Source organism: Typha latifolia, chromosome 8 (assembly GCF_019914945.1).
Source record: "Typha latifolia isolate L0001 chromosome 8, TyphaL0001v2, whole genome shotgun sequence".
Lineage (NCBI taxonomy): Eukaryota > Viridiplantae > Streptophyta > Magnoliopsida > Poales > Typhaceae > Typha > Typha latifolia.
In genome coordinates, this window is record NC_133093.1 from 11539328 (window position 1) to 11566871 (window position 27544).

Genomic DNA, 27544 nt, shown 5'->3' on the forward strand with positions numbered 1-27544 from the left:
TGAGCAACAACTATAATAAACCTATTTCTAATAGCAAGCCAACGATTTCTTGTAATAGGTTACCGTTTTCCTCTTTTCCTCCTTCGGCAAGCATATTGTTGGATACTTGCTCATAATATTCGGACAAGTGGGAATGTAATGAAGGCCTTCTTGGTGTGACGGAAAAGAATTTTTTTATGACAGTTGTATATGAGACTTAAGGGTAAAACTGAAACTCGCAGAAAGATGAGTATTCACTATTCAGACTGAAATTGTAATCTTGCCTCTGGACATAAGAAAACCTAATCATCAACGGAATTTTGACACAATTTCTGAGATACCTAAACATTAATCTTTGATAGATACAGTACGGAAAGACTAGCAAATCTATATAAGTGTCGGGCAAGGAAAATTTTCAAAGAATGAAGGAACCATTGAACTGGAGGGTGAGATTCCAGCTGCATTTTCTACAAAGAATTCCTTGGAAACAAAATCGGGGTCCGAAATAAGTTAGGACCACCACCTCTTTCTTCACTGCATAGGGGGAGGCAGTGTGTCGGGTGGATCGCCTGTCTGCGGTGGTGAAGAACCAAAATCAAGACTTGGATACACTCCTGGTGGCCTTTCCAGGGGTTCTATAGACAATAACTGAGTAGAATCTCCAACAACATCCGCCCATCCATAATGAGGTTCAGCTCTTCCATGAGAAAGCAATACAGTGTAATTAGATTCATCTTTGAAAATATAATTCAAATACTATAGCATGTTTCTTCTCGAAAGATGTCCTCTAGCATAAAGCATTTTCAGTATTCCATGTAGAAAGACAAGTATATAGTTGCATTAGGAATATTAAGAGCCATCTTACTCATAATAAGTCTCTTCATCTACAACAATGTCCCAGCTTTCTCCTGTAGTGCTTTTACCGTATTTATGTACTTTCCTGAAACATAAATTGATAAGAACAATCAACAATGTCACTCCCCAAGTTATCAAGAGTATGATGACTTGTAGCAGCAGCAAGAAGTATTCCAGTCATTTTTAAGCATAACCTCAAGTAAACAAGTCCTAAGAGGACATCTTAAATTATTATCATATACTATAACATTATGAGATCTATGCACTTTCATCAAGGATACTAAAATTTCAGAAAGGAAGAGGAAACTAGAAATATTTACATTTTTACACGGCTGAGTCCTTTGGCTACTGGTCAAGTTCCTTAATATAATTATCAAAGATTTAAAAAAAAAGCCATCAAAGAAGTGAAATGATAAGATCCTGAAAGCATACCCATTTCCAAAGTGCTCTTCTCCCCAAGTTCTTGACCAACCTAGAATAGAGAAGCAGGTACTGATTAATGAAATATGAAGGTGAACATTACAAATCATGATGACAAAATACGAACAACTTAATGAGTAAACTCCATGAAGTTATAATATACAAAGACAAAGCCCTAATGATTTTAACACGGCTCCACAACAGTAAACTTTATAATTGATATTTATTTTCAGTAAAACCCTGAGATAATGCCACCCTGTCAGGTGATTGAGCTGACAAGATTCTGGGAAGAAACAATAGAACGAACCAACAAAATTAGAATAACACTTGGAAGAGAAAATTCAGTAGCACTTGGATATATTTCACATACAATATCATAGAAGTAGTGTAATAACTGCTGGTCTGTATACAAAGCAGTCGGATGTGCAGAAAACTTGAAGTACTGCTTCTATGTTGCCATGGAACATACTGAGAGATAATTTATACTTTTGATGCATACAAAGAAGAAAACGTATTGAATACTTGAGCTAAAAGAGCCAAGGACAAATTAAATGACTAACAATGAGATGTATTAATATAAAAAGGAAAGGAATTTTGTTGCTCTACTTTCTAAAGGGAACAAAACATACGTTCACCACTGGGAGATACATGCCATGTCTCCCCTTGTCGTGAACCTATTCCAGTAAAGAACTTTTCCTCCCATTTGTCTCCCCATCGGGTGCCTAATTCAGTTTCTGCCCATTTATCTGTCCTGTAGAAAAAGAGGTCTTTAGTTGTACTTTATTAATTTGCTTCTAAAGAGTTTCACCAGATTACACAATAAAGTAAACAAGTTGTTTATTAGCAATGGAAAGAAGTTTCAGAGTATCAGCTATAAATGACTGGATATAAGGAATTTCTTTACTGAGGCAGAAAGAATGGGTTAGATATTGAAACATGAAAAAAATCTAAACCATATTAAGCATAATTAGAACAACATAAAGGCCAACTTCTAATTTTATTCCAAACCAGTATCTCAAGTCTTAGACAGTGGAGCCCAGAAACAGGACAGTGACAAAAACAAATTACTGTTTTGATAACCTCCTCTATCCTGACATAGATTATGTCGTGCTGTGCATTCAATGTATAGTAAGACATTGATTCTCTTACCCTTTAACTGTACAATACCTATATAAGTTTCATGAATTTACTTTCCACTGAAAAAGAAATCGTCTTGCCAAGGTACTCTCCAATCTTATAACAGCTGAAAAACTTGGGACATGTTAAAGGAAGCCTGATGTTAAATCATGAGGTAGCAAAAAGAGAAAAAAGAAAAGGAAAAACAAAGAACCATGCCCTCGCAGGGGATTGAATTCAATCTTGACAAATAATTGATCAAAAGGGCTTAGCTTTCCATTAATATCTTTTGATGAATGAGCCCACCTAGATTGGATTATAGAAACAAAAGCCTATTTATTTCGGAGGAAAAGCCTAGCACCACAGAATTTACAGAGAACTCATGACATATTTATTTCGAAGGTAAATGGAAAAAATAAGCTAACCATTTAAGTACAAAACCCCGTCCGTCATAATGTTCTCCCCATTTCTCCCACCATGATTGTTCATCGAGCCTTCCATACTTATGAGCTCCTTTCTCTGTCCAGCCTTTCGCATCATACTTTTCCCACCTAAAAGCAGATATATTTTGGAAATTATTAGCCCATAATGGAAAAATAACTAAATCTGAAAAAAAGAAAAGTTCCTCCTCACCATTTCTCATACCACCCAGCATTTCCTACGCCTGATTTTGCTTGTTTCTCTGCACTCCTCTCTATCCTCGCAAGGTTACTGTTGTTGCAGATGACTATCTTATTAGTTATTACAGTTTGTTACCTCAAATTTGGACGGCATTGAATAAGATGTCATATTAAGAGGTAGATCTACATGGTCTACTATTCAATGATTGGCACTTTCACTTATTCAAAACTCTCCCTTTTTTTCCAATTTTCTGGTAAAACTGGAAAAATATCTCATACCGATTTAGAAAGTTCTGGCCTTCTACTGCTCTGTCGCAGTCACCGGCAGATATAGCAGGGATTGTCCATGATAATTACTACATCTAATATGTATCTATTGTTTCATACTTCCACTATCAAGTTATTCTCTTTCCAAATTTTCTCTTGTGACAAGGCATATATATCCTCTCTTATCATGTACACAGTACATTACTAACAAAATAAACTGCTACCTCCATTCATCCTGGTACATAACTTCTTGCCATGTTTCCCACCATGAATCTCCTTCTGCATTCTTCCCAGATTTCTCTGCACCTATAATGAATAACATGAAAAGAAGCCACTAATAATAAGTAGAAAATTTTGAAATTGTAACACCTTTTCCTCATTAGTTCAAGATGATTAGAGTGACTAGAATTAGCATCTTTTGGCATCCATCCATGAAATCACTGGCAGAACAGGATTCCAAATAACAGGGAAACAACAAATATAGAGAGAGAGAGAGAGAGAGAAGGAAATCCAAGCAAGACTGAAGCACAATGAGATGCCATAAATAATTTTCACATGCAACTTTGTTGCTACAGCAAGTGACTCAAACATCATTTCCAAACATATGGCATACTAGGTCATAAGAATTGTGTGTTAAATTTTGCTTGATGACTGAAATGCTAACAGTTTTTGGCCGGTTTTCTACTTTTTTTCTTTAATTTTTACTTGTCTGCAGAAAACTGTACTTTGTTCAATAGGCCAACAGAAACCCCTAAATCTTTTAAGCTTTCCTGTAAAAGATGATTATACAGGAATTCAAGTCTAAAAAATCATGTCTGATTGGCAAGATCTTCAGCTTTATTTAGCAAAAACATTTCTATACTCTAAAATAGGTACAAGTTCATCCTCATTTCTCAAAGAACATCAGATTGAAGAACTACATTTGAAAACATTAAGAATGTAGAGACTAACTAGCTCTATATGAAAAAATGCAGATTGCAGAAGTTCTCAAACATGAAGTATAAGACGGACACATTTTCATGTTATTAAATAAGAAAACGACATACCTAACTCCTTGTATCCAGTCCAATCACTTTTCTCCCACCACTGCCATGTAGATTAGCAAAAGTCAAAGTAAATTCCTGGGTTAATACTGATGTAATTATCCAGTAGATAGTGGCATGAAACCTTATAAGGATGGTATGTATTTTGCTATCCTCCAAAAATAAATAAATAAAGAGCTTCACGAGCTTCAGTTAAAAAAATAAAGGGAGAGTTGAACTTGGAATTCTGGCAAGGGTTTCAACTGGCAACATTTGAATCCTGTTTACTTCTTACACTTGTAGTGGATTAACTAAGATGTCTTTAGGTGGTCCTTTAAATTATTTGTAGCCTTCCAAAGAAGATACTTTGTAAAATGCTTCTTTTATTTTTAATTGTAAACCTCCTTGAAAATTGAATATTAATGAGTTAAGAGGTTCTGAAGCAGCTAGTTTACATAGAAATACACAGGAGAGTGTCTAGAAACAACAATAGTCAATATTCACTGTCTTTTACCTATCCACCAAAGGGCCACAAGATTGCGCTAAAAGGGTAGCACAATCATTTATTGCACACAATGTCTCAATTAAGAATCAAAGCTGTAAACACTAAAATGATGCAATTGTTTTGAATTGTTCAAAAATCAAAATTGAAAGTTTGGGACCACTTGATCCCTGGGCAGGAAAGCTCTAGTTTCTAGGAAATTATGTTTAACAGTTTAGATCAGTGATAAAATATTATCAATTTTGAGTCATTGACTTGATCAAAGTTTCAATTGTATCTAAAACATATTATACAAACATACACACATATATAGATAAAGATGTAGATATATGTATGTATATATTTTCCGTGTTTGTGTGTTACACAATAGAAACAGTGATTTGTAAAAAGCATTTATTTCTTATTTGTTAATTTTTTATCTTCTTTTTTTACTTCAGTGTTGAAACAAAAAAACTTAACAGCATGAAACAAAATCCTATGTCTCACTCGCAAAAGAGAAGGATCAATTATTCAATTATGAAAAAACTAAGAAAACAGAGGTTGAATAAGATTAGCAGATAAGATTTAGAGAAAACCACTTCCACAATACAACCACCAACTTCAATCAACACAGGCTATTTGTCTGTTAAAATAAAAGGAGGCCAAAACATACAGTTTCTTTCCATTCGGTGGAACCATCCTGACTTTGACCTCCCATCCTAGCCCACCGGCACCTATATCCGTTCTCACCGAGGTCTTCTCCACTTTCCCTGTACCATGTACTGCCATCTTCATTTGTGCCAGATTCATTGACCTTTTCATCCAGCAAATTGATTCCCCAGTCCTTCTCACTAGCAATACCAGTGTCTATAAGGGAGACGTCAAAGAAGCATGTACTTCCTTAGAAACTACACGTGGTAGAACTAAAATCCTTATAAGCTACAAACTGTGATGTTTCTATTAAGTTAGTTTAAAGATAAACGTAATTATGTTTGTTATATATGCAAAAAAAAAATGGCACTATTGAGCAGATTCTCTTAAGGAAAGAGCACACCACAATTCTTAAATTATGTTCACACATTCAAATGAGGAAAAGAAACACACCTCTCTTAGGAGGAGTATCACGAGATTGAGGAGCTGAATATCTTGGACTGCAGCGAGGATAAAACTCTTCTTGTTTGGAGAGCCTTTGAGAGCTATATTAGCAAAAAATACATATCTAATAAGCTATTTGTTATATACAAGGAATTTTTAGGGAAAGTTATATATGAGCTTATCAAGCAACTATGACAACTTCTGACTAACTATGCAGCCAAAGAATTGATTGTGATAACAAGCATTCAGCAAAGGCAACAATGATGGGATAGTATCGATATAATAACCCAACTTATAAACTAACATCAGAGTGTAAACTCAAATGAATAAGAAGGCCTTCATTTACCATTACAACTCACAAAGTGATGCTTAGAGAGAACACCAATGACCTCGTGCTAGTTTAACTCATATGATGCTCATTATACTTAATTAATATTTCAACGAAGTAAAGTGCTGAAGACACCACCATTCACATAACCTTCTTGGTGTACAGCTGCGTCATACACTTTTACAAAATTGTATGAGGCATATAGCATGGAATCTTTTGGTCTCATAAAAATCCTACGCTCTAAATTCTGAAGTAGCCACCAGACAGGTTATAACAGATTCCAATGTTGATAAAAATTGATGCAGTACCTCACTAAAATTGCTGTCGCAAATCAATAAAGGAAAGCATTGCGGGGGTGTGGGGAAAAGCTACATCTCATCAAAACATACCACTAATAAAGGATGCTTGCCGAATCAAACCAAGATGGAGTCTGTATAGTCTCAATCGGAGGTACCACGTGATAAAACTCTCAAAAGTTGGGATCTTTACGATGCATGAAATCCAAACACGAAAATACTCGAGACGTCAACTTTCAAGAACCATAAAGAGATCATTAAACAAATCGAACCATGATCCGCAAAATTAAGAAACCAAGTCGTCGACCAATGGCGAACCAGCAGAGCCTAAATTTTGGATCTTTAAAAACTTAGCAAAGAAACAACGACAATGTACGTCAAGTTCGGATATCTCAACACCCGCAATCGCTTCCCCATTCATTAAACCTAAACCCTAAACTACTTAAAGGCTTCGATTTGAGATCAATAACCAAATCGGATCAAGATTCGCAAAAGGTTCAAGAAACCAACTACTTCCTACACATATACCGAGGCGAGAGGAAGGGCAGCTTCGGCATCGCCTTGACCCGGACCCTCCTCGCGCCGCTCTTCTTGTGCTCGACGTCCGCCTTCTTTTCCACCGCCGCCGCATTGCTGAGTTGTTTCCGGAGCTCCGACTCGGGGAAGCAGCACCGGATCAGCCCCCCGAGCCGCCGCGGCCGCTGGAGCTCCATCGGTGGGGCGCAAATTCTCCTCATCTTTAGATCGAACGGTGCCGACACGAGCCCTCTCGACCCCCCAGCCATCTCCCTCTCTCCTAGTATCCAAAGAAACCAAAAGAGGAGCAGGAGGAGTTCCAAAAGAGAGAACTGGTCGTGTAAAGGAGTCTAATTGATTTCTACTACTAAATTAGTAACAGAAGTCGGTGGCGACTTCGCCCGATGGAACGGGAGGGAGAGGAGGTGGTGGGGTGTGAGGTGGGCAGTCTAAAGAGGAAAGAGGAGGAGGGTGGGGCCCCGTTCTATAATAGTGGAGTGACCAACCATACACGTGAGCTGCGGCGTGGGGCCCACGGTATGGTCCCCATGGTACACGCCGTCCGCGGTGCGGTTTGTTTTGGAACTGCTCATGCTTAACGCTGTTAGACAGTTTTCTTCATTTCCTTTTCTTTTTCCCAACTCTACTGTTGCTTATTCTGGTACTAAGGATTCTAAACAATGTAACCGTTTCTGGGATCGATGGGAAGAACGAATATTTTTCTTATCGAATATTTATCCTAGATATTAGTTAAATTAACTATACATTCAGGATCTTAATATTCTTAAATAAGGTTTTCTAAAATTAAGATAAATTAAAAACTAATGCCAAAATTTAAAATCAATTCAGCAATATTTTAAGTTTTTAAAAATAATAAAAATATTTTTTATTCTATATGTTGCATTCAGATTTGAATATATAAATCCTCTTCCATCCTTAGGGCTATCAAAATAGACGAGCAATTATAGCCGAGCCAAATAAAAAACAATGCTTGTTTATTAAATAAGTCAAGCTTAAATCGGAGCGGACTTGCTTAGGCTTAATCTAATATGCTTGAATAAAATTATGTATATGTATGTTTATAATCATTAGATATTTGATTTAATTTAATTCAACTCGTTTTGAAAATAAGTCAGATTAAATCTAGGCTTGTCTAGAGCTCAACTTGGTTTGAATTAAACTGAGCCTAAATAATAAAAAATAGTGTTTGCTTATTAAACGAACAGAAGAATAGGGCGAGCCCAGGTTTGACTTTATCTTTCATTCTATATTACCGTTCTAATTTTTTACTCTTTCTTTCAAGAATTCACTTCTCTCGGTATATATTTCAAGGATGATTTAGTCTCAATCATCTAATTATTGATATCATCTAGTTCGCAATAAGATTCTATTCAAATAAATTATTTTATTTTAAAAAATCATTAATTTAAAAATTATCTAACATTTAAAAAAAATAGTTGGGAATCCAAACACCTAGATATAAGATCACTATGGTACTATTTCCGATATCATCCCTTTTGATGGACATGACAAATTCAAGGGTAACATGTAACTTATTTACAAAGCTATATATATTTATATCATGTAATCCATTTCGTTATATATACGTAATGCATGGATTAAATGACAAATATTCATAGGTAGATTATTTTTTATAATGTTAAGGTAGACTATGGTCTATGAATAATAATGAAGGCCAAGTAAAGAGGTTTTAATAAAATTTTCGTAAAAGAAATTAATAAAATACAAAACGAAAAGGCGCCAAAACTCTACTCGATCGTCATGATGTGGCTCTCATCATCGCCAGTTCCATCGTGTACTCCCAACCTTTTAGCCGTCGACGTGTCATCCATCCCCTAACTTGAGGTAGTACGAGCCACGTCCACAAACACTAGTCCTAGTGGAACGCGGACGTGGCGTAGATGAAAGGTCCGGAATCCAGGTGGGCGCCATGGACATGAATCACGTGGACGTACGATGGTTACGACTAGCGGCTCAAATTTCTTCCACGTCAGTTTCCGACACGTGCCCGATTCTGGGAGTTGTCGCCTGACGAGGAAAACGAGGAGATAGAGATACAAATTGGGAATTTTATGGCTGAAATTTTAACGCATACTTTTTTACTACATAATAACAAATATATTTTTTTATTTTTTTATTCCAACTATTATAATTAAAATATTATCTTATTGCCTGTTTTTATATCAATACTTGTGTTTTTTACAACTAAACAATAAATTATAATTATACTAATTTTCTTAAAAACGTTTCCTTTTCTCGTTCTATAATTGGATCAAGTCTCCACGACACTAAAAAATATTTACACGTAGAAATTATTTTTTCGTGTGGCATCATTTTAATCATTAATAATAATAAATTATGAGATGGAGAGAAAATAAGTGCAGTATAGCATTACTCAATAATAAGTATTTTCTCACGTAAATAAATCAGATTAGTTTTTATTTTAATGTACGTAAAAATATTTTACTTTTTATTTTTTAGAAAAATATAGGGAGATAGATTTAAAATTCAAGATACAATTTTAGTTTACAACTATTACAGTATCTTCTTCTAATTATTGTTATAATTCGTTATAGGAAATATTTAACTTAATTTACTATAATTTATATGAGTATTAGAATGTTTTCATGATAAATATATTCTAGACTATCAAAATATTTAACAAATATATTTTAATATATTTAAGTTTAATGTAGTACATTATGTTTTAGAATTAATGGATGAGATATTTCACAAAAGTATCCCAAAGATATCCAAGTGCCACTTATTTTAATAAAAAATTATCCAAGAATTTTTAAGATGAAAGGGGTTTCATTCCGGAATAACCCTTTACTCCAACTACCTAACGCCAGAGAACGGGTAGGTTTGCACCGTGAATCCTCGTCATATAGTACACGTAGCATGTCAAAGTTTGGAGGACGTTACTGTCGAAGCAGCGTTTTCTTTTCCAGGGAATAGACTTTGGCAGTATAATGAGTGTGACAAGGTTGCACTAGTTCTATATTCCGAGGTGACGTTAATTAGGAGTAAATGGGCCTTTAATGTTGGAAATGATCCCGTCTTGATTAAATATGGGCCGTATAAAATCGACAGATAAAATTTTATTCTACTGTTTTTGTTTTTTTGTTTTACAATTTTGTCAACTAAAGAGAGCAAGAAATAATTAAGCCAAGAAGACACAACCCACATGCAGTATAGTTATAACACTACTGGATATAAGATTGGCCAGTGATATCGAGATCGCGGTCGCCGGTGGACGGCGGCGGTTTATGTTTCGGCTCCGGGAGTCGCTCTTCGGGTCCGTCGGCGCTCTGCGTCGCGCTGGCCCTCGGCTCCGACGGTTTCTTCCCCGTGGCCGTGGCGTCCTCGGCGGCGTACATCCCTCCGCCGTAGGCCTCGTGGGTGATCGGTTTCATCTCGGATATATGCGGCGGCTTGGCTTCCCTCTTCTCCTCCGCCTCCTCCTCCGCCTCCTGGCTTCTACGTTGCTCCATTTGATCCGAATCCTCTAGGAATTTTTCCATTAATAAGCCTCGAGTTTGGATAGGATAGTTTTATTTAATTAATAAAGCTCTCAACTGGATCGAAAATTACGTCTCCATGCAAATGGTTACGACTCGACACGTATAGGTTTGCATGGCAACGTGTACCTTGTTTTGAGCCCCCTCGTGTTGTGTCCGAGTGTGTATCGGATCCGCGTGTGCGAAATGGACCGCATCCTCTATAAGCGCGATTGCTAAAAACACTTTGCACTTGGCAGTACACTATTGGTGGTGAAGCCTTACAGCAAACACCCTTTTGTAGTAATCAATTTAAGAGGTCAAGTCTTCCCACTACGAAGACTTGTTCTTGTACTAGTTCTTGGCCGTTGACTCCAAGTCTGCTGCTTCCTACTGCAGTAACTTGGAAGAAGAAGAGGAAGAAAGCAACAGGAAGACATCGACAACACTAAACAAAGAAAAAGTAGCCTCAATAATAAGAGTGTATACCATACCATAGACTTGAGAGTCAATCTCAAGTTGGAAAAAATTATTAGAATCCAGCGGCGTGTTTCTCGTACTACCTTTTGTTTGTCCCCCAGCGAATCAATGATACGCAACGATAATCTTGAGTTTAATTATCGCTCGAACTCTTAATATTTTACTTTTATTGTCTCCAAAATATTCGGAATTAATTTTCACCTAACCTTAAGCAAATAAAGAGTTTCTCATTGAGAATAAAAATAATCTAAAAATACCTGATATATTTGATCTTAAAATATGATTCTTTTTAAATATTTTCTTAACCTTAACTTTAGAAAGCTTACATCAAAGATGCTACGGTCATTTTTTAAACTAAAGATACCATGTTTTTAAAGCATTAAAAGTTAAATGTGAATAATAAGCTGCCGTACTTTTTTTTTGTCAATAGGATAGTGACCAGAAAGTAAAAGAAGCTCATGCTGTATATTTTATTGTTAACTCGGATTCAAATCCTAACATCACCGACTTAATTAGGACCAGCGGTGTCAAAATAAACGACTGGCTTAGTCTTAATTTTGAGCTGAGTTAAATCTGAGCATTTTTTTGGGCTCGATTTAAATTTCAGAGTCGCGCTTGAGGCAGAATATGCTTACTCAAACTCGACTTAATAGAATCAACTCAAATATAATAAATATTATATATATATAATAGTTTTTAGCTCGTTTTAAAGCTTGACAATTTGTGCTCAGTATGACTTAGTTTAAATAATAGGCTTCATTTAGCTTGGCTTTAAAGTAGCATAGTTTCGGCTCCACTAGGCTTGAGTTTAACTTAAAAATATGTTCGCTCAATCTTGACTCAAGCATAGCTCGATTTGAACTGAACTGAGCTTGAATTCCAAGCTAGGCTTAAAATTACTTTCGAAATGAATCTAAGCTGAAGTCAGCTTGCTCAAGCTCTATTTATTTAAAATTTTTGATTAGGTCGTGATTAAATTCACACTTCACTATCAAAAAAAGAATAGTTCCTACTTTTTTTGTTTACATAGCTAAAGTCAGTCAATCTATTCGAATCTAACCACCAAATTCGGTGAGTTGGAAATTTTGGAAATTCACCATTGAAGAGTCTTGAGTAATAGATTTGATTTCTTCTGTCATCAAGCAATAAAATGTGAGATCATCTCGATGGAAATTTAGTATAATGATCCAAATAGTATTTTTTTTCTTCAGAAACTCTGGAAGTAGGCAGTCCAAGTAAACCATGGAAAGAGAGATGTTATCAAGAAGTTGGACCTTGGGCAACATGAATAATTGTTGTTGAACTAGAAATTCTAATCTAGGTCATATTCCTATACATGCACTTGTCATTCAGAGGGAAAGGAATGAGAAATTTGCATTTGAGTCCCAGACAATGGGAGTGGAGGCTCTTTGTTTTAATTTAATAAAGAAAACAAAGGGGGTTTTATTCGTAATATCATCAAAATAGAAGGTCCTGTTTATAATTTTCTATAGATGGACTTGGTATTGCTCAGTTGACTGACTACCTACTTTCCGAGAAACTCACAAAAAGAGATTACTAGCAGTCAAATTAATCTTCTCGTTTTCCAGAATAATTATAACATAAGAGACTAATGTTTCATTCTAACCGAAGCACGTCCGATAAGACCCCAGCATACGACCAACCCCTTTATCCTGAGATAATCCCACTTATTTCTCCCAAGTAAACAATGGATTGCGAGGATAACATTATTATTTTGCCCACCTTAATTATCCAGAGATGTCCCTTCTCGATTGCCTGCTGCTTAATTATAATAAAATACTGTCACCAGAGCGTCGCAAATTACCACCGTCTTATAATTAGTTTTTTTAATTCTTCAATATAGAGATAATAGACATTATTTCCAGGGGATTCAAACTTACCCGCCCTATTTAATTTATTGCTGAAAAATACTCAAGCCTTGACTAGTCAAGATAAATTCATATCATATAAGTAGATATTTGCCAACGAAATCATAGGCCACAAATTGGGCAAAATTATTCTTAGCTTTTTCCAAAAGGAGATGATACCATTCCGATTAGGCATTCCAATTTCAAAGAAAATTAGTAAAAGAGTCAATTTGTGGAAGCTAAAATAAAGTCACACTGTTTGTCCGGAAATCCCACTACAACTCCCACCTCATCACTACCAGTCCAATGGTCTTCGTCCATTCGAAGCCGCGTGGGCCCACCACCACTTAATACCTTTTTTCCTTTAATTAATCGCTTCGTTCCTCCCTCTATAAATACACAAAGAGACTTCAAACGAGTTAATTAAGCTTTAGATGGAGAAGGGAATGGGATCGGAGCTGGATCTCCCAGGGTTTCGCTTCCATCCCACGGAGGAGGAGCTCCTCGACTTCTATCTGTGGCGAGTTGCTCAAGGGAAGAAGCTCAACTTCGACATCATTGGAACTCTTAACCTGTACCGCTACGATCCATGGGAGCTCCCCGGTATATATATCTTATCTTCGGAGGAGGGGTTTTAATTTTTGCGTGTGTAAAGATAATTAATTGGGGGCTGAGATTAATTTGATCGTAGGGATGGCGAAGATTGGGGAGAGGGAGTGGTACTTCTTCGTGCCGAGGGACCGGAAGAGCGGGAACGGCGGCAGACCGAACCGTACAACGGAGCGGGGGTTCTGGAAGGCGACGGGGTCGGACCGGCCGATCCGGTCGGCCGCCGATCCCAAGCGGCTCATCGGGCTGAAGAAGACGCTGGTCTTCTACCTGGGGCGGGCCCCACGCGGGACCAAGACCGATTGGGTCATGAACGAGTACCGCCTCCCTGGGAATAGCACCACCACTGCTCCCCCCAAAGTAAGGAAATTAAATTATTTACTTTATAGCTAATTACAATTAATTAACCTTAGTAATTAACTATCGTGACCTGCTAGTTTACTTAGGACACTAAACACAAAGACAATTATTCTAAGGTTCTAGATTTGAGGATATTCTTTGTAATTAACCAAAGTCAGTAGCTTGGTCTACAAGTATCCAAAATTTTCCAAGTCTTTCGCTTTCAGTACTTTTGTTGGTTGTTGAATTTGAAATATACGACAAGAATTCAAACACACACATTTTTGTCTTTAAACTGCGGGAGAAAGCTGACGAAGTATTAGATGTATTATATCATCTCAAACGCCAAACTTGATTGACCTAAATTAACATATTATTGATTGGAACCCGAATGTTATGTGAGTTATTCCGCCATGCATGCTTATATCAGGGTACTAATGGTCAGAGTTCAAATTACAATTCTTGCAGGAGGATATAGTACTATGCAAGATATACCGAAAAGCTACATCCTTGAAGGAGTTAGAGCAGAAGGCAGCCATGGAGGAGGACATGAGAGCAGCACAAGCTTGTACTGCATCCATTAATGGAGACACCTTCTCATGGGACGATCAAGAAAATTTCCACATCTCAACTCCATCGCACGACAGAGAGATAAAGGAGGAGATGAAGAAGGAAGTCGAAGTCACGTCCACGTCCACGTCCAGCATGCGATCTATTGATCTTCCGGAACTCCAAGTTCCAAGCTATAGCTGGGATTGGATGCAAGACCCGCTCTTGAACCAGCTACGTAGCCCGTGGCTGGACCAATGGTCGCCTTATGCCAACGTACTAAACTTCTAGCTGATTGGGATAAATTACCAGTCGATCTTTATCAGGAATTAATGGAGGTGCAATTTTTCCTTTTGAATTTATCCCCTAAAAAAATAGAGGGATATGACCATGTTGGCATAGACATGGAAATGGCGTCAAAACTACTTACAAAGAGGCTTAGAATATTTGATATATATTTGACGATATTTTGTACATAGTAATGCTGGAAGCATTAGGAGTAGCTTCACCTTGTTTGTGTTAATCAAATGTTTTCCTTGTTTTAGTAAGATGGAGTGACTAAACTTGTTGAAGTTATGTAAGATAATTAATTGTTACATTTCTTATGATTAAAGAATTGAGAATTATATTTACTACTTTTGTTAAGGAACGAGAATTCGATGTGATTGATCTCATGAGGGTCAATTCGAATGTACTGTTGAATGTATACTAACGTAATAATCGTGCACATCTGATGACCCTAATCATATTAATTTACTTTCTATTTAATTTTATACATAATTAAAGTTATCATATATGCATAATTGCACATCTAACAGCATGCCTAAATAAACCCATAGGGATTGGTTACATTGGATTCCCACTGCCTTTGCTATGTAAGTCATTTTCTACATTTCCTCAATAAAGTATTCACTTTTATAGCTCAACTTGTATATCCTGGACTATCCTGTCCAGTATTTGAGCTTGAGAATTGTTAGCTAGCATATTTCTGGCCCAACCACTAAAGTAAGTATTATTAAATCAAGAAGTTAGGAGTATAAATCTTTTTTAAGCTTGAGAAATACTTTTGCCAGGACGTATTAAGACGAGCACATTATGATTAAAGTTTGTCCATTTATATAGAAAGGTTGGTCTAGATATCCAGCTAATTATCATCTCCAAACCCGATTGCTTACGAGCTCTTGAATTATATAAAAATAAATTATATATATAAACACTATATAATATAGTCATCTCAGATCCTAAGGTCCAAACTATATTAACAATGATATCAAGTTCACCATTCATAGGGAAATATAGAAGCTACAACCATAATCTTTATTCTCATGTGTTATTAATTACCCTCATGACCTTTATTCTCGTATATACTTAAGCTCCATGGCTGGATTATAGAAAGACGTACGTACTTCAACGCTCAAGCGAAAGGCTTTTGGTTGAGGCATCCCAGGTTATCTCCATAGCCAATTTTAAACATGTCACAGTATCTCTGGTAGAATCCAACCCTATTCTTGGCAGCATCAGTGCTGTATCCTTTACCACATTCGAGCCCTCCGTTGATGATGTTGGTGATGACGCCATAACCCGGCGCTCGTCCGGCAGCTGAGTCAGCGGCCGACGGCTTCCACTTCCCGGTGATGACGTCGTGGCACGACGGCTTCGAGGATTGCGCCGTCATCCAGAACCATATTGCTGTCTTGAATGAGATCTCGGCGTCGGTGGACACCAAGTCTGGGTTGTTCACAAGGTCCACACCGATACTTTTACCAGCCTGTTCATAGTTATATTTACTGAAAACAAAAATAAACATTTGAAGTCATTGGTTAAATTAACTCATATAACTTCTAACTTTAGGTTTACTTGGATTAATGCATTCAAACATACTGGGTAAGTTGAATCGGTCCTCTCCCATAGTAGGGCGGATCGGTTTTGGCTTGCTCTTCCTTGAAGCAATATCCCTTGGTATACGTCCCAGCAGCACCACCTAAGGAATTAACCACAACCCAACACAATAAAATTAGTTAATTAAGCTAAGTTAAATACAAATAATTAATTAGTGGCATGCTAACCATTTGTCTCGTGCGAGGTTTGTCCAAAGAATGCAGCGAGTTCTTTTTTACGAGTGGGCAAGTCACCAGTGGTGCCAAATCCTGGGAAGAAATTGGCAGCATTTATGAAGGCAGTATAAGTATAGAAGCCCTTCGCAGGGCAATCTGCGTCATTACGGTGTGGTAGCATCTGCTCAAAGAAGGACGACGATATGATAGAGCTCACACTCTGGCCATTAACACTTGAAAGGAAGCATGAGAGCAATGCTAAGCTTAGCGAAGCCGCACTAATTAGACCTCTCATCTTTTTTCTCGTGATTGATCTTTTGGTGGAGATGGGAAAGGATTCAAGGGGTTATATAGAGGGACGAAGTGCCTCTGTTTCAAGTCCCTGGAATTTGTTTGCTTCACTGGCCGGTAATCTTAACTTGACCAGTAGATGTATTGCCGGGTCAAACACTCTATTGACTTTTTTGGACGCCCGCATGCACGACGTGGCGACTGGAGAGTGCGGTTGAGGTTTTTTCCACATCCCGCATGCCGGTAGAATTCTGTGGTATTTTCTTTCTTTTTTTTAACTCTCTTCCAAATTTTACATATCCAAATAAATTACACATCAAACTGGGAGCCTCGCCCTAATATAAAAGCATGTGCTGTGAGGTTTGGTCTCAGGCCGGTGGACAAAGATCGCAAGCTGATCATAGAGACGGATTCCCGAGAACTCGCAAATATCCTTTGCAGTGAGACGAGTCTTCTTTGGTGTGTTAAAAATATGGTAGATAAATGTAAAGAATTACTGAGAGAATTTAAAGAGTGAAAAATTTTAAATATATACAGAGAGGCTAATCGTGTGGCTGATTGGATAGCTAACCGAGGAAAGATAGTTGTGTCCACTATGGTTCCGAATACAGTGGATTCTATTTCCCGATACTTTTGTAGCATTTTGGATACTGATACCCCGAGTTAGCTATCTAACTAGGGGCAGTCTCCTCTAGTTGAAAAAGAAATTACACATCAAAACGTCCATGAAATAAATAAAAAAGATATTAATAAATTCAGCGCCGTCTTTTAAAACGATCGGATCAGCATTTCTTTTAGAAAAAATTGCTGATAAAATTATATTTTTATTTTTGTTTAAGTATTTTACGGACATTTATAATGCAATAGATTTTGTTTAGTATTAAGTTTGAAGCTCAATGTATTTTAGAAAAAAAATTAAAAGTTTGAGAGAGGGTAGTTTGGTCAAAAACTCGGTTGAGTTATTGGTAGTAACTAGGACTACTTGATTTGACTAACGATTGACGACTGACGACTGACGACGGTAGCTATCAACGACAATTTGCGATATGGATAAGGAATATCCAGGGATTAATTCCTATATATGATTCGTAGAATAGAAAATTATATATAACACTCTTAAATAAAACTCTATTTTTTATTATTATTATTTATAAATTAAGCTTCTACTACTTTGTTAGAAAACAATAAGTCATGCCATGTGTTCTATTTAATTTAACAAGCATATGACGAGATGGAATAAAAAATAAAACCTATGTTTGGTTTATCTTCAAGCTATCTTAGAGATTTAATTTGATTTTATAATTAATTTAGCTTAATGATCAAGTCAGATTATGTCTGTCTGTCAATGATATGGTGCTGCTTGATATTTCTTTACCAAATGGAAACTCTATTTCTAAATAATACCAAAGAAAAAGATATATAATTAAAAATATAGGGCGTTATTAGTAATATATTTAATGGATAGAGTAATTAAGTTCACTATCTATCTGTATCTCTGAAAACAAAGAAAAGAGAAAGGAATATAAACTTTTACAAATATGATTTAATATTATCAGATCACCCTTGCTCAAAGATGTTTTGGATTATAAGCCCAAGGGAGTGCGTTATAATCACCTCATTCAGCTGATGTATTTTGCTCTGGTGGAAGACTTGAAGCAGAAATTTGTGACGAACTCATTAGTGTGGAGAATTGCTAGCTTTTCTCTTTACCTGGAGGGGATTGTAAGAAGACCAACAGACGGGCGAAGTCTTTATGAGCTGCTGTTGATGAAGTCTTCTTTGAGTCTTCTCAATAATGGATGAAGATTCTTGCTAGTTACTGTCAAATAAAGAGCTTATAAAAAGTTAGCATTAAGATTTTTGCAATGCAAAACCTTGATATTAGAGGTATATCTTACACTGATCCAGGAGTTAGTGCAATCCAGAGCAAGCTTAACCAACAAGCTGCTCAGAATTGGCAAGATGAGAAATTGAAAAGAAGATATTTTCCAAACAAAGAAACAATTATCTTTGATCTGGAACATATCTGTCCCAAATCTTTGGTATACAGGGAGATATAACTGCACTCTGTTCTTCCAACCACATATAAGAATGAATCGCAAAGCAAATGATCTCCACTCAGATAATTCTATAGAGCAGGCAAGAATGCGTAATAAAGCTTTCAACAATCAGATAAACAAAAACCTTTTACTCTTGGCAACTAAACAAACAAATAGAAGAACCCAGTCTGGTTTGACTGCAGCGTTCATATACACGGGGCCAAAGAATGCACCAAACGGAAGGCAAATACATAATCAAAGAGCTTTTTTTTTTCCTATTATACATATTTCCCAAGAGGCCTACTAATTGCAGATATCATGAAAGAGACTAACACTTCTCATCAACAAAGACACAGCGAATAGGGGCAATAAATTTGTTCAATAGCTTCAAGAACCTTTTTGCCGCTTTTCTTCTAGCCCTGCTGCTTCATTCAACATGTCCGTAGCATCACTGTGCATCTGCAGCTTGGCAAGAGCAACTGCCTGCATATAGAAAGCTGTGGGCCAATCAGGGTAAACACATTGTGCTTGCATTGCATCCCGGAGAGCAGCATCAGCTTGATCGCACATAAGGTGGCAAAGGCTCCGCCTTGCATATACTGTGGGTGAGACCATTGTTCCCACATCAACAAACTGCATCGAATGGCAGGACAAGTGCTTACATTAGGTGGTTACTTCTACAAGATCAAAGATGCCTCATGAATCTCAATATGCATTTGAATGCAGGTTTTAATCGATCACATGACCAGAGGATGAATACAAACTATGTCCAAACTCCAAACCATATGTAAAAGCAGTACCTGAGTATAACAGTCAATAGCTGTCTTGAAATCTTTATCACGGAAAGCAAAGTCCCCCCTCTTTCGGGCATCCAGCATATCCCTCATCTGTTGAGTCCACTCCTGGAATGATAACTGATGCAACAAAAAAAAAAAAGGATATAAAAACAAAGCTTATCTTTCACATCCATATGTGAGTCACGGTTCACTACATTACAAAGCAGCAATCAGTTGAAAAACTTCACATATACCTCATTAGTTCCTTCATCATCTCTGTAGTGTGTTGTTACTAAAATCTGATGGATGGCAGTTAAGTCCATTCTGGAACAGGCTTCTCCCATTGCAGAACGAGGGTTCTGTGGAGTAGGAGCTTCCTCATGCCTTTGAATTCCAAGCATCACATGTGATGGCACCTGCTCAAAATTTTGAATTTTCATGCCAGGACTAACCTAAATGAAAATTGTTCTTTGGGGCAAAAAATATGTGGATTTTACTTCAGTACAGAAGCTATTGTGCAGGCAACTTCTCAAATATATGGAACTTATTCAATCATAATAACATATGCATAAAGAACATTCTTCAACATGATTAAAAAAATCTATAGTGAAAACTTATGCTAAATCATTATGTTCATGAACATCTAACCATTTCTGTCTTGATAAGGAACTAGAGAGAGAAGAATATCTAGTTCCAAACCATTAATTGATCATTACAGTTTATAAATGGTGAGAAAAATAACCAGAATATATGGAATGACTTTCAGTTCGTGACTTGAGCCTAAGAATGAAATTAAAGTACCTTTTGTGATTCAAATCTCTTCCTAGCAGAGGCTCATGCCACAATGTTGTTCTAATGACTAATCTAGAAGTACTGGTAAGCATTACCTCTGATTTTGTTTGCAAAGGTGCAAGTATTGAGACCAGCTTATTTGTATTGGGTCGATCCCGAGGCTCATACTGTAAACACTGAGAAGCAAGGTCCACAAGTGTAGTCGCTTCTTCTGTTGAAAATTTTCCCTCCAGATGTGAATCCATCAGTAGCGGAATATTTTTAATTCTTATCATATCCAATGCCTGCATGCAGAACCTCAGTTTCGTGAAAATATTTCAAAATACTTGCAACTGATGGGCATGATGAACAGATGGTTTAGCTGAGTTATCTATAGATAATGCAAGGTTAAGTTGCCATTTGGAATACCATGAAAACTGAATTGCTTCCTACATTGAGTTACTCAATTTTGTGACAGAGACAACATGGTTAAAGTGTGTGTATATATATAACTTCATTAAAAAACGTACAGGTGAAGTAGAGAATAAGCAGTTTGCATTTTCATTCACAAACAAGATCAGAAGCTCATTACAGTCTTGCAATAATATACTCATTTAAGAGGAAAATATGACATTTATTTGGATACAAATTTAGGTTTTGGGCAGTCTTTTTAGACAGATATAAGCAAAGGTAAGAGATACTGAACTAATCAAATAGTTCATATATTAGAACCACAAGTCCAAAGGATCAAATTTATCACAAAAAGACTGGTATTTTGATAAGAAGACAGATAATACATACATTAAACAGACAAACCTTAGTTCTATTCAACAAAAGAATTGATGGAGAAAAATAAGATGATGTCAGACGACTAGATACCATTTTGCCAGAGTGATACACTTCCAGCTAAATTTGGAGAAATAATGCAGGAGACACGAGTAAAAAGCCATTTATTGTACAGTCCTAAACATGCCTACTTCCAGCAATATAAGTTTCAGTGACAGCAGACAATACCCATCGATTTAATGTGTAGGTATAAGTAGCTTTGCAGCTACCAGTATACAATATATGATACCTATCTAACAAGTCCAACCCTACCTTTGTATATCACCTCTACAAGAAGGAAGAAGCATCACCTTGTATCAGTAAGTTCAATTGAACAATCATTTTGAATCATATTACCGTCATCTAAGCAGAATTACGAGCTTGAAAGTAAAAAGTGAAAGTAATACACAAATTACCATAATTTCCATACTTGTAGCAGTATAATTTCTAAATTCTATCTTATTGGCTTGATATTGAACTACATTAGATACAGAGAAAGAAAAGCCAATCAAGCCCCAACAATTCGTACCAAAGATAAACAAAATAAATTATATTGGCAAATTTCATAATACATTATAGATGAGAAAAACTTACTTGACTAGGAGGGATGCGCTTTCCACTGAGAAGATCCAAAAGTACGGTGCCAAAGCTGAATATGACACTCTCCGGAGTTACCCTTCCTGGAAAAATGAAGTCATGATTTGAAGCTTAAATGTTTTTCCTTCTTGGAAAAGAATTTTATTTTCTTCTGCTGTCCAGTAGATTTTGTGGTTCACTTTCAGATGTGGAGAAATTTAAAACTTGGATTGTGTCAAAGTTACTCGGTTGAGGATTTTCAGAGAAAGTGACATTAAGTACATTAGCATGTTTAGAAATGCCAACAGATATATTCTATTACAAGTGCATTGGCATGTTATAAACCCACTTTCTGTAGTTATTGAAAGCTTGAAACAAGTTATAGTCAATTAAGGCCTTGGAAATGTGAGACTAGCAAAAGGTACAGTAATAGTTCCAATCTCCACCATGTACAACTAAGATAACCATAACTTATCATCAACCTGATAAGCACATAATGATATTTCTTACAAGTAACAAAAAGCTTTTGAAAAAAAGTACCATTTCTTAGATATTCTGGAGGTGTGTAAGCTAGGTTTGTGCTGTAACTTTTTCCGTCCCTGCTGTTTTTCATAAGACCAAAGCATGAAAGACGTGGATTACCGTGCTGCAAAGAGTGAAAACAGATAAGCTGATTTATGAAGAGAAGTTGCAATTAAATACCAGAAGTTTGCATATATAAACTACAGATGTTAAAGTCCTAAAATTGGACAAAACAATATCATTCACATTAAATAATGTCGTAAAGCATTATAAAAAGTTTCAAAAACCAGCATGCTATAGAAAACAAGAAATAGAGGAATTATGGAACTACCTACACCCTAAGCTGCATATAAGATAAACTTTGCTCGAAATAGGTTTTTCCAACAGTATTGCACTCTATGAAATAATAAAGATCAACTCGACAAAACCTGACATTATATAACTTCTGTTCAGAATCAGCAATAAATTCACTCCAATATTACACAAAACAAATAACACGAAGCAGTTATCCTTTAAATAGGAATTTCTATGAGCAAAATCATAACTACAACTAAAACTTAAAAAAGAAAATGGACAAAGCAAAATAAATATATCATGTATACAAAGCTTTCCAATAAAAATGCCACAAAATTCAGAGTTCAAAGAAACTTGTAACATAAGTGCTTCAAGTGCATATATACATTCAGAAATTGATGATGGATCATTAACTGTTGGTACAATGTAGAAAAACTAAAAAAGCTTCAACATAGATTTTCCCAAAAGGAATTGACAATTTACCTTATCAAAAAGGACTCTGTATGCATTTAGGTCATGATACAAAGGTCGGCCCTCGTTACTACAGTATTCCAATGCTTCAGCAATATGATATGCAACTCTCAGACGCATAGCCCATTCAATAGTTTGATTTTCCCCTGTACAAGAAATTAAACAGACAAAAGAGGCAAACGTAATATGTTTATAGAGTCAAAAAGTAATAAAAATCAGCAGATAGACTACTTTCTCATGAAAAATTGACTCGATTAAGATGCAATACAAACACAGATTCTGCATGATCAGGGGAAAAATCTTCTTTCAATGACCTGAAGGGTCTTGGCTCAACGCATTCTAACCTAGTGGATTAACAATCGAATGATTTGAAGGGGATTCGGACGGCCTCAAGAATAGCCAAACCCATATCGTGTATAAGATCTCTCTGCTTAATTTGAACCGACAACACAAGGCAAGAACTTGTTTCATGAGAAAAAGGGAACCTCACTCCGAAGCCTATATGCTCTCCAATTCACCAGAGCGCTCCAGGAAAGTTCCCTTCTTTTAGAGTGGAAAGAAACCCACTTACCATTTCTTTACTCAGTTAAATCATACCCCGTGAATTAAGAGCCAAACGCCAATCTTAGAAAGCAAAGCAAAAAAACGCATCTTGGAATCAAGAACACGAGAAATTGAGCACATACAGTGGAAGAGATGCTTCGCAAGGGTATCGTTTGGCATGTACTCGGCAACGAGAAGCCTCTCGTCTCCCTCACAGCAATATCCGATCAAATTGGCCAACCTCTTGTGCCTCAGCTTCCCAACTCCCCAAGCCTCCTCCTTAACAAAGAAATCCCAATTCGATCGATCCAATCAACTCAAAAATCAAAATAAAGCGACAATAAGAGAATTAAATAAAAAATAAAACCAATTCTAACCGCGAACTGCTTGGAATCGGGCCAAGCCGACTTGGTGAACTTCTTGACGGCGATCCACTGGCGCTTCGAGAGCCGACCCTTGTAGACGAGATTGGGCGCCTTCTCGCCGCTCTCAGAGACTATATTCGCGGCGGCGAAGCCATCGGTCGCGTCACTGAGCTCGGCCAAAGAGAACACGGCGAAGGCAGGGACCTCGCCGCCTCGTGCGGCGGCTGCCATGGCCGGTGCCGCCGCCCCTTGACGGAGGGAGAAGGACGGGCGTTGTTGACTTAGCCGGTGGTGGTTTGGCTTCTCCGGGTGGGTCTCCGCCCGGAGAAGCGAGCTGCAGCAACCCATCAAAAACTACCCCAACAACTCACCAACTCTAGTAATCTATAAAGATAGTCCGTCTACTTCTCGCTGCTCTCTACTTCCCCGAAGTCTCCTATTACCTGTGAAATGGATCAAGAAGCGTAGAAAGAGATGATAATCTGATAGAAGAAAGGAAAGAGGAATGGAAGTTTAATGATTCCTCTTTTGCAGTTTTGCTCGTGTGGTGTGCGTGGGGATGGGGATGGGGAGGGGGAGGGGAAGAAAAAGAAGCGATCTATCTCGCTAGCTAGCTCACACTGCCTTTTGCGTACTTTATATAGATTATAATGACGACTAAATATATTTTCTACATTTCGGGATAAATACTTTCTAGGGCTTCTCTGTAAATGTCCATCATTAATTCCCCCCACATATTTGCAAATAGACTCCTGGCGATAGATATTTTTTCGACGAGGAATTCTTCCCTTTCACACCCTGTATTTCTCCATAAATCATAGAAATTGAAAAAATAATTAAAAGAGTAAGGCGTAACCGATAAAGAACTTGAGACCCTTTTTTTAAGGACTAGAAGCAATTACCAAATTTCAATCAATACATACCAGAGTAACGCATCACAATATTTTACCAGATTATAAACAAAAGTTTGCTTCATTATAAGCTAATGCGACAAATAGTCATTCAAAGAATTAATTCCATTGTTCTCTTTGTCGATAGTACACATGAGCACCTCTTTAATTTCTTATTAATTAATAGTCCATGAATCGCAAGAGTATAGACTATAAGACTACTGCCGAGTCCTTTTGAAGTGTCCTTGACGGGCATAAATTTTCCACAATTTCCGGGATTTCGTCCTCGCGGTTTCTAGGCAGAAACAGAGGGAAATTTTCAATAATAGGAGGGTTGGAAATGTAATTTCGACTTGCTTAGTGATCCACTTGGCATAAACTTCCACTTCTTTATACTTTATTACATATAAAGTATAACCACTGGGCTGAGTTGGGTCTTTTGAACAGTAACGGTCACCAGGGTGTAGAATGGAAACTGCCAATTGGCATCCTTGTCACTAATCTCAATTTCTGCGTCCCCTACAACGTTAAGTCACTGTAGACTTTAATTTTAATTTTTGAGCTATGTGTATAATTTAAGCAAATTATTTCGTCATTATTAAAGCACTATATATGCGTAATAATTTGGGCCACTTCCACTCTCACTATATAAAGACTTTAATTCTTATTACATCGCTATCGTTTTTTTCCCTCTTTATTGTCTCCTCGAATCCATTGTCTTCGACCTCCGTATTGTTATATTCGCCCCCTCCTCAATAGTAATTGTAGTTGTTGCTATCTTTACTGTTACCATTACTACTACTGCTGTCACTTTTGTAGTTACAGTAGTTTGACTTTTTTTTTTGAATTGTTTTTGTTTATATTTTTGTGATAATATTTGTTATGCTGAATAGTTCAAATGTTGGTTCATATCTAATGGACCTGAGACGAAGTCAATAAAAGCCCATTGTGTCTAAGTTATAGTATATTTTATTTGCTAATATTTCTTCGTCGATTATACTAGATATAATGTATTATATGATATGTTGTTGATATTCACTGAGTTTTATAACTTAAAAAATTCAATGCATTTTAATTTTATTATTATTATTTATACACTACCCCTCGAGTATTTCTTATCGCATCTCTATATTTTATTTTCAATATTTAAAGATACCTCGAATAAGTTTGTAATATTTAGATAAAAATAAAAGGGGAATTATATTCTAAGATCAAATGATCCGTGCTTTAGTTATTTTATATTTTGATATAAAAATATAATAAAATATTCTTTATTTTAGGTATTTTTTTGATGCAATAAAATGAGGTAAATAATAATTAAAATAAAATGCAAGGTGATTTTGTTTATTAAAAAAACTAAAATTCAAACTCTTCTGTTTCATTTGCTTCTCTGTGGGAGTTTTTAACTGTCTCGTGAATCGTGAAAGCTTCAAGTTGTAAAGCATTAAAGATGATGTTGGCATCTGTGAAGTGATAGAAAGAAATAATAAATCTTTGCATCTTTTCCACTATTTTTAAAATTAAAAAAAAAACTATTTAGATAAGATATTATTAAGCATTGGGATTAGTAAATAAGTAATCCAAACCCAGAACAGACAAACAAGATATATTAGGAATAAACCCATTAATTAATTAATTTAATCACTTAATAAACTATAGAATCCACCATCACCATCTGCCAAACTCCTCCTTATGTTCTCTGAGTTTGCGATTTAGAGCCAGAAAAAGGATCATTAAACAAAGCCTTGTCACGTGGGCTTATCCCTGTCTTTGTCGATAAAGAGGAGATGGAAGTGGTAAACAACTTCATTAAGCTCTTAGAAGATAATTATGTTTATAATTAAGGTTGGTAGATGGATTCCAACGAATGATTCCAATACCAACTCCTACTGGATTATTATAAGGGCTATTCGGTTCCAATATTAGCTGCCTTAAGATATCATTACTATTATACCAAACTTTTTAGCATAAGAAGAAAGGGATTTATTCGCGCATAAATGCGATCTTTATCCAGATATTATCTAGAAGAGCATACCTATCAAATCTACTGAGCACAAAGATCTCGTGTTAAAAAGATAGAAGAGCGTCATTATCTATTGCATTATCTATCGCTTTAATTTGGTAGAATATAAATATATCAAATTATTATTCTTTAACGATTGACATATTTAGATTAATTGTTTATGTAATACGGTATTATAACACAAGGATTCTGAGTTCAAAACTTTCCACGCCTATCTAGGATCATCAGGTTATTAGATGATGCAGTTATTTAAATTTATATAAGTTATTTAGATCATAAGTAAAAAAAATTTAAGTTATAATTTTTTTTATTTTATATTATAAATGAGTTATTCGAATTATAATCAGATTATTGTGTTATAAATATATTAGCAGGTAATAATTACGAACAAAATTGATTCATTTAATCCAAATTCAAGATGTTTTTGCTATCTCAGTAACTGGCAATTAGCCAATTTAGTGGATTCAAGCTTTGTTTGAAGAAGAGTCGAGAGAGTGGTTTCAGAGAATTTTTTTTATTTAAAAAAAAAAACCTCAATAAAACTCAGAAGGTTAACAAGTTTATATTTCTTGTTCTCTAGCTAATTAAGAAGTCCTCGAGGCCTTGAGTAACTTATTTCTTGGATACTACGAAGCTGTGGCTTATATTAACTCAGAGAGAAATATAGATCATATACTTGCGGACTTCTACAATCTCATGCACAATTTGAACTTACTCTGCAGATAAAGATGGATTCTTTAATA

The 27544-nt window shown here is 36.3% G+C and overlaps 5 protein-coding genes across 5 annotated transcripts; 1 reads left to right on the plus strand and 4 right to left on the minus strand.

Moving 5' to 3' along the window:
• Positions 1-203: 203 nt before the first annotated feature.
• LOC140793610 (protein EARLY STARVATION 1, chloroplastic-like) lies at positions 204-7452 on the minus strand. The gene is made up of 11 exons (XM_073145180.1): positions 7008-7452; positions 5865-5956; positions 5434-5627; positions 4304-4343; positions 3482-3563; positions 3004-3081; positions 2796-2921; positions 1884-2005; positions 1267-1306; positions 845-919; positions 204-676 (listed from the first exon to the last, which is right to left on the minus strand). Exons 1-11 carry the CDS (start codon positions 7262-7264, stop codon positions 511-513), a joined length of 1272 nt encoding a protein of 423 aa, XP_073001281.1. The 5' UTR covers positions 7265-7452; the 3' UTR covers positions 204-510.
• Positions 7453-10095: 2643 nt separating this feature from the next.
• Positions 10096-10771, minus strand: LOC140794041 (uncharacterized). The gene is made up of 2 exons (XM_073145850.1): positions 10667-10771; positions 10096-10524 (listed from the first exon to the last, which is right to left on the minus strand). Exon 2 carries the CDS (start codon positions 10508-10510, stop codon positions 10223-10225), a length of 288 nt encoding a protein of 95 aa, XP_073001951.1. The 5' UTR covers positions 10511-10524; positions 10667-10771; the 3' UTR covers positions 10096-10222.
• Positions 10772-13257: 2486 nt separating this feature from the next.
• On the plus strand, positions 13258-14993 carry LOC140793643 (NAC domain-containing protein 22). The gene is made up of 3 exons (XM_073145254.1): positions 13258-13467; positions 13556-13833; positions 14281-14993. The coding sequence occupies exons 1-3, from the start codon at positions 13299-13301 to the stop codon at positions 14650-14652; spliced, it is 819 nt and encodes a 272-aa protein (XP_073001355.1). The 5' UTR covers positions 13258-13298; the 3' UTR covers positions 14653-14993.
• A 626-nt stretch (positions 14994-15619) lies between these two features.
• Positions 15620-16745, minus strand: LOC140793266 (chitinase 11-like). The gene is made up of 3 exons (XM_073144639.1): positions 16428-16745; positions 16243-16342; positions 15620-16148 (listed from the first exon to the last, which is right to left on the minus strand). The coding sequence occupies exons 1-3, from the start codon at positions 16708-16710 to the stop codon at positions 15776-15778; spliced, it is 756 nt and encodes a 251-aa protein (XP_073000740.1). The 5' UTR covers positions 16711-16745; the 3' UTR covers positions 15620-15775.
• Positions 16746-18879: 2134 nt separating this feature from the next.
• On the minus strand, positions 18880-24543 carry LOC140793680 (serine/threonine-protein kinase BSK1-2-like). The gene is made up of 9 exons (XM_073145326.1): positions 23901-24543; positions 23667-23802; positions 22993-23126; positions 22234-22339; positions 21712-21797; positions 20409-20597; positions 19776-19937; positions 19546-19659; positions 18880-19378 (listed from the first exon to the last, which is right to left on the minus strand). Exons 1-9 carry the CDS (start codon positions 24234-24236, stop codon positions 19133-19135), a joined length of 1509 nt encoding a protein of 502 aa, XP_073001427.1. The 5' UTR covers positions 24237-24543; the 3' UTR covers positions 18880-19132.
• Positions 24544-27544: the final 3001 nt, after the last annotated feature.

Excerpts from the sequence above, each read along its gene's own strand:
- LOC140793610 (XM_073145180.1), bottom strand. The coding sequence starts at position 7,264 with ATGGCTGGGGGGTCGAGAGGGCTCGTGTCGGCACCGTTCGATCTAAAG. Across the intron at positions 5,957-7,007 it reads CTGCCCTTCCTCTCGCCTCG|CTCTCAAAGGCTCTCCAAAC; the intron begins GTATATGTGTAG and ends TTGCTAATATAG. Across the intron at positions 2,922-3,003 it reads GCTGGGTGGTATGAGAAATG|GTGGGAAAAGTATGATGCGA; the intron begins GTGAGGAGGAAC and ends ATCTGCTTTTAG.
- LOC140794041 (XM_073145850.1), bottom strand. The coding sequence starts at position 10,510 with ATGGAGCAACGTAGAAGCCAGGAGGCGGAGGAGGAGGCGGAGGAGAAG.
- LOC140793643 (XM_073145254.1), top strand. The coding sequence starts at position 13,299 with ATGGAGAAGGGAATGGGATCGGAGCTGGATCTCCCAGGGTTTCGCTTC. Across the intron at positions 13,468-13,555 it reads CGATCCATGGGAGCTCCCCG|GGATGGCGAAGATTGGGGAG; the intron begins GTATATATATCT and ends ATTTGATCGTAG. Across the intron at positions 13,834-14,280 it reads CCACCACTGCTCCCCCCAAA|GAGGATATAGTACTATGCAA; the intron begins GTAAGGAAATTA and ends CAATTCTTGCAG.
- LOC140793266 (XM_073144639.1), bottom strand. The coding sequence starts at position 16,710 with ATGAGAGGTCTAATTAGTGCGGCTTCGCTAAGCTTAGCATTGCTCTCA. Across the intron at positions 16,343-16,427 it reads AACCTCGCACGAGACAAATG|GTGGTGCTGCTGGGACGTAT; the intron begins GTTAGCATGCCA and ends TTAATTCCTTAG. Across the intron at positions 16,149-16,242 it reads GGACCGATTCAACTTACCCA|TAAATATAACTATGAACAGG; the intron begins GTATGTTTGAAT and ends TTTTGTTTTCAG.
- LOC140793680 (XM_073145326.1), bottom strand. The coding sequence starts at position 24,236 with ATGGGTTGCTGCAGCTCGCTTCTCCGGGCGGAGACCCACCCGGAGAAG. Across the intron at positions 23,803-23,900 it reads CCGATTCCAAGCAGTTCGCG|GAGGAGGCTTGGGGAGTTGG; the intron begins GTTAGAATTGGT and ends TTCTTTGTTAAG. Across the intron at positions 20,598-21,711 it reads AGCGCATCCCTCCTAGTCAA|GCATTGGATATGATAAGAAT; the intron begins GTAAGTTTTTCT and ends TTCTGCATGCAG.